Consider the following 11,793-nt stretch of genomic DNA (forward strand, 5'->3'; position numbering starts at 1 on the left):
TGATATTGCTTTCATTTGTAATTTTATTCTTTACTGTAATATATATAATAGATATCATTCTATTTTTTAAAAAAAATAGTAAATTTATTTAATACTCTTAGTAATTTAATGTATAAGTAGAAACAGCAATATTAAACAATAGTAAAAATTTTATTATTTCTATTATCTACATTAAATTGTAAGTATCCATTTCACAGAATTAATTAATATTTCTATAAAGTACAACAAATTATGAAACGAGTAAGCAAATACGTGATATTTCAGAACAGATAAAAATAATAAATTCGAGAAAATCCTATTTATCGTGCAGTTAACATCATAAAACTAATACCAATATTAACAATAATAATATTCTTTTAAAAGTCTAATTTCAATGTGGAAAATTTGATTTACTCTTTTCAAAATTTTCTGTAATCTGCATTTTTAAAGATCAAAAGTATATAACGAATGTTTAGATCAATTGTTTCCAAATTCATTTCCTAAGAGTATAAGCCAAACATTTTCGTAGAAGAAAATCTTTTTCCCATTTTTTATTCACCAAAACTCACCAATAATTCGATTTCGTCCTTCGTCTCTTCATCTCTTCAATCATTCAATCATCTCTTCTTTCCTCCCCACTCAAAATGTCACCGTAAATAATTTTCAAATCAAGGATCGATTTATGTGCGGGCAGGTATCCGAATCTCCCAAAATCGGATCGGCCGCCATACCTCCCGGACTTGCGTCTCCGCCAGTTCGAGTTCACGCAAGTGGACCCGTACTCACCGAAGATGATCAACTTCGCCGGTATCGTGTCAATCGTCCTGTTCTACGTTCTGATCCTGGCTGTTGGAATATGGGCGGCAAGGAAGAAGGAAGCTGGAAACGACTCGGAGGAGGAGGTGATGCTTGCCGGCCGTTCGATCGGCCTTTTCGTAGGAATATTCACGATGACGGCGACCTGGGTCGGCGGTGGATACATCAACGGCACCGCCGAAGCTATCTACACGAGGGGCCTGGTATGGTGTCAAGCTCCTTTCGGATACGCGCTCAGCCTCGTTTTCGGTAAGCTTCCACCCCCTTCTAAAATCTTATTCTCGTCTCCCCCGTTTTAAGGTTATGATTGCGATACGTATTCGTTGGGGTATTTTATAAATATTCAATATTCCTTTTTTCCGGATTGATCGCTCTTTTTAAGAAATTATTATTATTTTAATTGTGATACGAATAATAATATCCTTGTGAATATTCGATGTGATGTTATTTATGTATATATATATAATGTTGATACGATCGTACGAGAAATTTGAAATATTGATCGTTTATAACAGTGAGAAGGTTGTAAGGGTATTTTAGATACTGTATTTTTGTTATAACTTGGAAAACTTATGTATTGTTTCAATATTATGTGTTATGTATATTCATTCTTTATAGGGGAAGAATTTTAGTGTCTTTCTTTCGAATAAAAATTTTAATTTAGGAGGAGTTTCTTTAATTTTTGATGATGCATTGAATTAAAATAAGAAGCTGTTTTGATTGTTGTTATCTATTGTTAGTTGTTTTCTGTTTGAAGAAAGAACTTTTTACGTGTCTTGAATTTTATCCCTCAATCGGTTGTGATACGTTACGATCATGTAAAAATATTAATACTTTTGTCAGATATTTTCTTTTATAAATGCTTTTATTTCAAAGATGATATTTACTTTTAATTCGATACAATCTTCTTGAGAAATTTTTCACAATAGGCAAATAATTTCTTTTTTCTCATAATTATTAAAAATGCATTTTAAAGAATCCAACGTAGTTATATTATAAATAAATTTAAAAAAAAAAACTCATTTCTCTTCCCTCTTTGAAGGTTACAGTTCATAGAAAAACATTGGTTCAAAATTGAGAGAAATTTCTATTTAAATTTAATTCGATTCAATTATAACAATATAACGTTATATAAATTGTTCGAGTTGATAACATCTCCCAATGTTTATTTCTTCGAAGTTAGAAGAAGTTTATAGTCGCTCGAGAACTTGGTAATTCTTACGGCGTAGTATAGCTAAGATAATAGAACACTTGCAATCAAGACATAACTTTCCAACGTGGGCTCTTTAAAATCGACTGGCCTCGAGAAAGAATAAACATGTGTATAACCGTCCGTTGAAACTATGTATAAGCGTCTATTTACAGAACAATCGTGTAAGAAATGTATAACAAACGAAAAAATCAAAATTGTATGACAATTTTCTATAATAGCAAAAATTAATTTTTAACCAATCTTTGAAATAACTTTTTAATTAAATTCTAGAAACTAATATAATATCTATTTTTCCCCCTTCTAATAATATGAATTTATTTTTTATATTTTTTTTAAAATATTTATTATATTTTTTTTAAAAATCGATACTTTTTATAAATATATTCAGATTTTAAGATACACAACGTAAATAACAAATGTGAAATACTCGATACATCAAAAAAAAGAACTTTATCCCTTTATTCCTTTTCCTATCCTAAAGTCCCTAGCAATCTATAAATACCTCAAATATTTAATATAATTCTCAAAAGTTCCGTTTAATCGCAATTTGTGATTACAGGTGGAATATTTTTCGCGAACAAAATGCGAGAGCAGGGGTACATCACGATGTTAGATCCTCTTCAAGACGCGTTCGGCGAACGTATGGGAGGTCTTCTTTTTCTTCCTGCGCTCTGCGGTGAGGTGTTCTGGGCCGCTGGCATCCTTGCGGCTCTGGGCGCGACGCTGGCAGTCATCATCGACATGAATCAGAGTGCCTCGGTTATTTTGAGCGCCTGTATCGCAGTTTTCTACACGCTATTCGGTGGTCTTTACTCTGTCGCTTATACCGATGTTATTCAACTTTTTTGCATCTTCATAGGATTGGTAAGTTGGTGTCAAGTATGCAATTTCTGAAATTGAATTGAAATTTGAAACTCGTCAAAATGCTTATATATTTCTTTCTTCTTTGCTTTCTTTTTTTTTTTCGTGGTTAATTTTTTTCTTTTTTTTTAAATAAGTTTAAGGTTCGAACATAAGCTCACGAAAAGCTTTTGAGAACGTCGAAGCTTGTCGCGAATCGTCAATCATTATTTTCAATCTTGCAAATTAAAATTATTTGTATTTTGATAAATGTTGTATCGTGTCTGCAAAAAAAAAAAATTCCATTTCTAATAAAAGAAATTTGTCATTAGATCATGAAACGTTGTACTTTCGTCGAATAGAATTTGATTATCTTGTGTTAAAGTTGGTTTTGCAGATCGATACAAAGGCTCAAGTACTGGAAGGATTTATATTATCAAATTCATTCTATGCTATGTAGATAGTGACCTACTTCTTTCTTCCAGAACGTTATCAGATTATCAATTTATTTCGAACTTCATCAGATTGAAGAATTTACGAGCAATGTAACATTTTATATTTCATATTAGATATATTGTTTTCACAGAAACGTTATAATTTCTTCCCCCCATTTTTCTATTCTCTTTTATCTTTCGTATTTTATTTTTTATTTTATCTTTTTATATTATTATTTTCGTCAAAGTTTCAGCATACTTTCCTATTAGACGAATTCAATGAATCTGAAATTACCGAACGAATATTAAATAAATATTTCTTTTTTCTTTTTATATTTTAAAAACCACTTTTTCTGATATTTATATCTATCCTGGCAATCATTCATTAGCTGTAATGAATCGCGATAACATCAGGTTTTTTGGAGATAATTATATTTCACTTTAATTCCTCGATGGATTCCCAAACCGAAGATAATATCAATTGTATTCATTTTACACGTTACAATTCGAAATTCTACAGATCTAGATTGATCTAGATAAATCTATAAACAGCTTCGTAATTTAATTTCCCATCATTTTTTGCTAATTAAACGCGATAATTTACAGTACTAATTCAATTTTTCAACTATATTTAATAAAAAACACGTGTATAATTTTCATTATAGTGGATGTGCATTCCATTCGCTTGGACCAATCCAAAGGTACAATCTCTTAAGTCCATGGAGGTGGATTGGATCGGTGAAGTGAAGCCTGGGGAATATTGGTCTTACGTGGATTACGGTCTTTTGTTGATATTCGGTGGTATCCCTTGGCAAGTATATTTTCAACGTGTCCTGTCCTCAAAAACTGCTGGAAGAGCGCAAGTGTTGAGCTACGTAGCTGCGATAGGCTGCATTATCATGGCCATACCACCTGTCCTGATTGGCGCGATCGCCAAAGCAACGCGTGAGTAAAATCTATTTCAAATATATCATCTTCGACTTCTCTTTTTTTCTATTTCATCGTTTTTTAACAAATTAACACCCTATCCCTTATTGCTTGTTCAAAATTATCATTATTATTGTTATAGAATTTTTTGCAAAATTGCAAATAATCGAGCTGAAAATCATCTACAGTTTTGACCACCAAGATCAGTTAGATCATCTTGATTGGATAAAAACATGTACTTTCCTTTTGCATTGTTTCTTTATATATCTACACCATCACGAGCAATCTATCTTTTTATAGAAAATAAAATTCAAATATATTTGCAATATCTCGATCGATATCATTCTCACAAGAACCTTTAAAAAGAAAGAAAAAAAGGAATCTCTAATTTTTCTTCGAACAAAATTATTTTTCATCCCGATCATTTCACCTTTTATACCCTTTCCCCCTTTTATCTAAAACGGGTAGATAATTCCACATAGAATTTTCCCAACGGAAGAAAAAGAAAAAGATTCTTCACGAATAAAAATTTCAAAAGGTACGCCCCCAGCTGTTTCATTTTCTACGGTTACGCTTAGGATAGTAAATTCCAATTTCATTGTATTAATAATAAACGAGTCGCGTCATCCTCTCTCTCTCTCTCTCTCTCTCTCTCTTACTTGGCTCGGCTGGTTTCGTCCGAGGGAGGGAAGGGGAACACGTTTTCATGGGTTCCCGAAGTTGAAGGGGGATTGAATTAGACCCGGTTTGCTCGTCATCTCCCCTTCTCCCAACTCGCGCTCGTAGCCTACTTGACATTTGGTGGCACTGCAGACAGAGGACTACTGGTATTTACAAGGTTCCACGTCTAAGCGGGTCGGTGTTGTAACGGAAGGGTGTGTGGGCGAGGGTTGGCTTGATATCCCACAGCGTGTACAATAGCGTGGGATTCTGTCATATGGCGCGAGGCTCGAGGGTGAGGGTGATAATGCGACTCGTGCACTACACGGTTGAGCACAATGGAACCGCTGGAACTAATGCGGACACACTGTATCGGTATCTCGTGTGTATTTTTTTTATTCACGGGGCACAAAGACAAATAGTTTCTTATCTCAGCTCGTTTTCACGAAGGGAGGTTTTTTTCTTCTTTTTTTTTTTTTCTTTTTAGTATCTACGCTTTTATCCACGAGTATAATATCATCAGATTTTTCTAACATTTTTATAAATGTTAATAAATGCCTGCTTTAAATATTTCATTATAATACCTTATATTGTAAATCGTTTGTAATTTTAATAAATGTTGAACGGTAGTGAACAGACTTTTGAATTTTGTCAGATAAATTAATATTAATTAATTAACGAATATAATAATAATTAATTAACGAAGAAATTCTATTTAAAAAAAGAGTGAGAGATTAATCTTAATTGTCAACATTTGTTGTCTCTAATATAATTGACAAAGTTGCTTGATTATTCATTATTGATTATTACGATATAATATTTGATTACAATTAATTTAAAACGTTGAAACATTATGAATTAGTAAATAAGAGGTGTTAAAAAATTTTTGTTCCAGCTTGGAACGAGACAGGCTACACAGGCCCGTATCCCTTCACCGAGGCAGAGACAAGCATGATTCTGCCAATGGTCTTGCAGTATTTGACGCCAGATTTCGTTTCCTTTTTCGGGTTAGGGGCAGTGTCAGCGGCGGTGATGTCCTCGGCGGACAGTAGCATCCTTTCGGCTAGTTCCATGTTCGCCAGAAACGTTTATAAATTGATCTTCCGCCAGAGGGTAAGTTCTCTGTCATCCTTACACAGATGGCCGAACATTCCATAATCAACAAACATCGTATCGTGTCGTGTGCGTGTCGATAAACACGTATTATCATCAACGAAATTATTTTCGTCATAGCCTCATCATTCATATCATCATATCGTTATACATCATGCCGTCATATCCCCCCACCTTCTTCTCAACCTCCATCCCTCACAATACGAATCATTCGTAACAGCAACATCAATTCTACTCGAGGAATCGATCATCGAAGATCTCACATCCGCATCTCCATTTCTCTCTCTCGGCCAATCCAATGCTAACAATTGCAATTTGCTCGTGAAAAAAACTCGAACGAAACACACGATCGGCTCTCACTCAATACCTACTATTCGTATACCTCAATTCTCCGTTTCTATCTATCTTATCCTGGCTCCACCATCCACCTGAAGGCGTCGGAAATGGAGATCATCTGGGTGATGAGAGTGGGGATAGGCGTGGTCGGGGTGCTAAGCACGGTGATGGCGTTGACTATACCCTCGATCTACGGCCTCTGGTCCATGTGCTCGGACCTCGTCTACGTGATCCTCTTCCCCCAGCTGTTGATGGTGGTCCACTTCAAAGAATACTGCAACACTTACGGCAGTCTGGCCGCTTACATAATAGCGTTCATCGTTAGGATCAGCGGTGGCGAGCCCCTGATGGGCCTTCCCGCCCTTATCCATTATCCGGGCTACGATGAGGAGACGAACACGCAAGCGTTCCCCTTCAGAACGATGGCCATGCTAATGTCCTTGGTGACGCTGATCGGCGTCTCGTACGGTACCCAGGTGGCCTTCCTTACCGGCAGGCTCGCGCCCGGATACGATTTCTTCAGGTGCGTGGTCAATATACCGGAGGACGTCGAGAGGGTCGGCCCGGACCCGGCCGAGGGCGAGCAAATGGCCGTGCTTGCAGCCGGTATAGGCAGGCTGTACGGAAGCAAGGACGAATCGAACGGCCGAGTGAATCCTGCGCTCGAGCCGGACTACGACATGGAGCCGGGATGCAATAAGGCGGCCGGAGAACCGGAAGCTGTTGTCGGCGGGGGTGGCGGAGGCGGGGCTGGGGCGCACCTCGTGCCCCACGGGCCGAACGTGCCACGACAGCCGCAATCCAGCACCGCGTTCTAAAATCCCTGGTTCCGTGTTCGGATGCTGTGACCAACAATAAGTGCGGCGGTGCAGGTCTGTTTCTTTACGTTCTCACGTGTGTTTCCCCATCCTGTCGTTGATCGTTCGCGTGAAACGGGTTGGATTCTTCAAAAAAAAAAAAATGATTTGTTTCTTTTTCTTTGATTACAATTTCCTTCTTTCCAAGAGAAGAGTTCTCTTTCCTTCGTAGAGAGAACGTAGGTTTTCTGAAAATGATGTGAGATCGTTCAAAATCCGACATTTCATGCGACGCGATCAAATATTTTTGTTTGATTATTTATTCTGCTGGCTCTTCTGGTTTTCACTGTCTTTCGTATAACACATTGGGGGAGTATTTTTAAGAAGAGATGAGCTAAGTTAAGAAACAAAATTTCTTTTTCCTCGATTGGATTTTTACGAAATTTTAATTAATCTTATCTTGCTTCTCAAATTATTTTATTCCTTTCTGAAACAAAATATATATAAGTCGAGAAAATTTAAAAAAAGTGGAATTGTGTTATACGAGAGTTCAGTATTCGTAATGTGTATCTTGGAGAAAAGTGTTTTATACGGGACACTTTATACGGGATAAAGAAAGAATGAACATATGTATGCATATTGATGCTATCTTATTCGAAATTGTTCGACAAATCAAGAGACAGACGATTTCGATTTCGAGATAGAAGAAATATTCGTGTGAAAATAAGTGTGCGAATGTCTCTATTATTTTTTTTTTTTTTTTATTTAAAAAATAATTTCACGAAAGAATTGAAATTTTCAAATTGATTCAATCCTTCCAAATTGTTTTCTTTATACCACCCCTATATCCCCTCTCCTTACGTCCACGAAGCTACGAAACATATATGCCAATATCTGCTCCTCAAGTTCTTCTACGAATTTTCCTTTCGTTATTACACGTAATTTACTCGTAAGTGATCACAGTTCTGTGTACCTCGTACCTGAGTTCGAAAATGCTGATTCGTCCTCTTCAAACGAAAGCGAGATGACTGGAAGCTGTGAAAAACAAGTGTGAAAGAGGATGAATGAGCGAAAAGGGAAATGTGCAATATTCGAGAGAGAGAGAGAGAGAGAGAGAGAGAGAGAGAGAGAGAGAGAGAGAGAAATCGAAGCTTCCTGGACAGTTTGGTGAGGTTTTGTTATCCCCTGTGCCGCCAATTAGGCCTAGTGATCTGTTTCCTTTTTTTTTGAGAAATATAATATATATATATACACACACATACGTGTATATACGCAATTACGAGTGCGTAAATACACACACACACACACAATTGCACGCGTAATCGCGCATATACACGTATATGCCATGTATTTAGAGTTTATCGAATTTGCTTGAGAAAACTAACGTCTTGATGCGACGACCGATCCGTCCCTCTCCCCCCTTCCCCCCGTTTATCACGAAGCATATTTTAGAGAATTAATAATAAAGAGATTAAAAAAAACCTCGACGAGTATCGACGAGTATCTCGTTCATTAAAACTCGTTAAAACTCGTGGCGAGCGGCTATAGAATGGGCTATAGGATATTACGTATAGGGATTTATAAATTAATGTTACATATCATACAGTTTTTAGAAATGTGTTTTTGAACAATTGTTAGATTCATCGTTGTCATTTAGCTCCTCTTCCATTACGTACGGCTCGACGATAACCCCTCCCCCATCCTCTTCATCGTTCTTCACCGCACCATGTTAAATGTCGCATCCTCGTGAAATTTTATTATTCATCGTCGAGTGTCGAGTCTCCATGTTGGAAGGGATAGGTAGAAGTAAGCGGGAGAGGAAAAAAAGAAGATAAAAATGGACGAATAAACGACGTTAAGAGACGCTTTTTTCTACTTGCGATCGATCGTTCTTCCCTTGCTTAGTATGATGTAAAGGCGACGTACACACCATTGTTTATATTATTACGTGGAGACGAAGTGGAAGTAAGGCGTTAGCCGCCGTCCACGTAGCCGCTCGTCCAAGCTCTTCGAGATTTTTTTCGCGTCTGACTCGCGCGATGGTTTCGGGCCAAAATCCGAGAATTTTCGAAATTCGAAACGACTAATTTTATTGTACTCTTAAAAAGAACAGAAAAATTGGATTTCTTTTCAAAACAATTAACAATTGGTTTTCGCAATAATCACAAATATTCTAAAAATTTGAAGTCACATTTCCAATCGAGTCTAATCATATAGATTTTTGATAGACAGAAATATATAATACCGATTTCTAAAAATATATCATCACGTTCATAATACAAGCCGTGAACAAGTATAGAATCTTTGTACAAATATTGCTTCTATAACACCAACTTCTTTCTACAAACGTTCCATTGAATGAACCATCGAGCACGATGCGCGAGTCAGCGTGAAAGATCAAGATTCACAGACGAATCGGTTGTTGCACGGATTCGTTGTGTTTATTATATAGTATATATACATATATATATACACACACATACATACATTGTACGATATAATTGACATTATCGGCATTAAAGCGAGACGAGTGATTTCTCATACACGTACATGGATACATACATACACACACGTACATACAAGAAGACTAAAAAAAAAAATAGTTTTTAACGTGAAAGATACGAATTATCGCTGCTGTTATTGGTTTCGAAAAATTGGTTTATCAAAGTAGATAAACTTATGTACCTATATCGTTTAACCGTAGCCGTCACATTGTTCGCGAAACGTTCATAACGCCTATGTAGTGGTATTTATTGCTCGTCGCATAGAGTTGCTCATCCCATCGTTTACCGCCAAAAAGAAAGAAACAAAGAAAAAAAAAAATATAAGAAAAATGTAACGGAGAAAAATCCAAGTGGTGCGTTAATCGAGTGATAGCTCCTACTGTTCGATCTTCGAATTATATTCTCTCGTTCGCGAATGATCGAAAAATAATGGTCGAGCGGAATTTTTAAACAAATTTCTCACCTATCGTTTTATTTTAATATGGATGAATCTAGAAAGAATGTATATTGCGTATAATAAATTATATTGCCATTTGATGATATCGTACGAGAATGAAGAAAAAAAAAAAAAGGAAAAAGAAAAATCGCGCGCAAATTTTTTCTTATCAAACCGTTTCTCATTTCTCTAAATCGAAGCTCTACATTAAGAATCTAAGGAATCTCGAGGAAATCGAACGGAATTACTTTTTAAAATTCTCATCTCGTTTATTTGTTTGTCATTCTTCTTTCGCAAATTGATCGTACACAAGATTCATAAGGAAAAATGGTGAAATTGAAAGAAACGCGTTGTTTTGTCGTTCAACTTGTCAACTCGTGAGAAATATGTAAATAAACGATTTTTTTAGAGAAAACGAGGGAGTTAGTTCCGGACGGAAGCGGCGTCTTGTCGCTTGTTAAGCGAGGCGTCTTTGCACGACGGTGAAATTACGTGTTCAGACAGATATGAAGAATCTCATGAATCATCGTGTACGTCTCGCGCGTTCACAAACGCATCTTCCTCTTCTATATGCGTTGTTATTCGATCGCGGTTGTTATAAAAGACTTTCACTCGATGATATCGAGTCTGTTAGACTGGAAATTATTAACATTTCCACTAAAAAGAAAAAAAAAAAAACCATTTTATAGCGGACAATTATTCTTTTTTTACACACACACACACATATATATATATATATATAATGAAAAGTAGAGCTAGACGATCGTAAAACAATTTCTTTGATGAGAGAAATTGCTCTCTGATGATGAAAAATTCAGCGAGGCGAGGGATAAAATAAGAAAAGAAACAGCGTTGAAAAATTCAAAAAGAGATGGATTCAATATCGTCGAATCGAAGAAGAAGTGTATAAATTACTAGTTTTTATAAGGATTGCGAAATTATTTCTTTTATTCCCGCGAACGATCGAAAGTTATTTTGCTTTCACTCACGTTGTTCTGTATTTTCAGAAATAAAAAGGGGAGGGCTATATTTCTCAAAGTGAAGTGGCAAGTTAACGATTCAAACATAAATAAAAAACTTATCTTCGATCGATTCGATTCTACGCTTCATCTTGTGTCGTATATATATCATCATATATCGGGGAGATAAAGAAAAAAGTAATATGCGAATAAATATTGTTGCGTAGATGCATCCGTACGATAAGCATCCGTTATTATTCGTAGTGGCATAAATGTTAATTATGAGAGAGAAACGGCCACACAACGGTTACTATACATATCAAATATCGTGCATTGTAACGATGTAACGGGAAACCTATATCATGATGCGTGCTCTACATATACATACTTAGATATAATACATTAGCAAGATAAGGGACTACGTAAGACAGAAAAAAAAAGATGATAAAAATATATATATAAGATATGTATATACGTATTATATATATATAGCGTGGTTATATCCTCTCGCAGAAAAAGGGATCGATGGGGTTCGAAGCTTCACGGAATTAGGAGGATCCTCTCTAATTTTCAGTTTTTCTTTCTTTTTTTCCTTTTTTTCATCGAACGAGTATCCTCCTAATTACTCTTTACTAATTTAATAACCGAGCGATTCGTGGCCAGGAAGATCGAGAAAGATCGAGACGCTCTAGAGATCTCGTGTATCGTGATAAAGAAAAAAATTGCGAGCAATGAACAAGGCTGCCTGAACGCCGAACGAAAAAAAAAAAAAAAAAAAA

At 36.1% G+C, this 11,793-nt stretch overlaps 1 protein-coding gene across 1 annotated transcript in view; it reads left to right on the plus strand.

The window, feature by feature from the left end:
• LOC122719061 (high-affinity choline transporter 1) overlaps positions 1-11,793 on the plus strand; it is a 15,604-nt gene that overhangs the window by 3,391 nt on the left and 420 nt on the right. The window contains exons 3-7 of the mRNA XM_043944591.1: positions 674-1,044; positions 2,568-2,872; positions 3,948-4,227; positions 5,765-5,982; positions 6,417-11,793. The exon at positions 6,417-11,793 is cut by the window's right edge and continues 420 nt beyond it. Of these exons, the coding sequence (XP_043800526.1) occupies positions 771-1,044; positions 2,568-2,872; positions 3,948-4,227; positions 5,765-5,982; positions 6,417-7,136 (1,797 nt within the window). The 5' untranslated portion in view covers positions 674-770 and the 3' untranslated portion in view covers positions 7,137-11,793. The remainder of the gene's footprint in view (positions 1-673; positions 1,045-2,567; positions 2,873-3,947; positions 4,228-5,764; positions 5,983-6,416) is intronic.

This window comes from Apis laboriosa, unplaced genomic scaffold (assembly GCF_014066325.1).
Source record: "Apis laboriosa isolate Shangri-la unplaced genomic scaffold, ASM1406632v1 scaffold69_cov144, whole genome shotgun sequence".
In the NCBI taxonomy this organism is placed as follows: Eukaryota; Metazoa; Arthropoda; class Insecta; order Hymenoptera; family Apidae; genus Apis; species Apis laboriosa.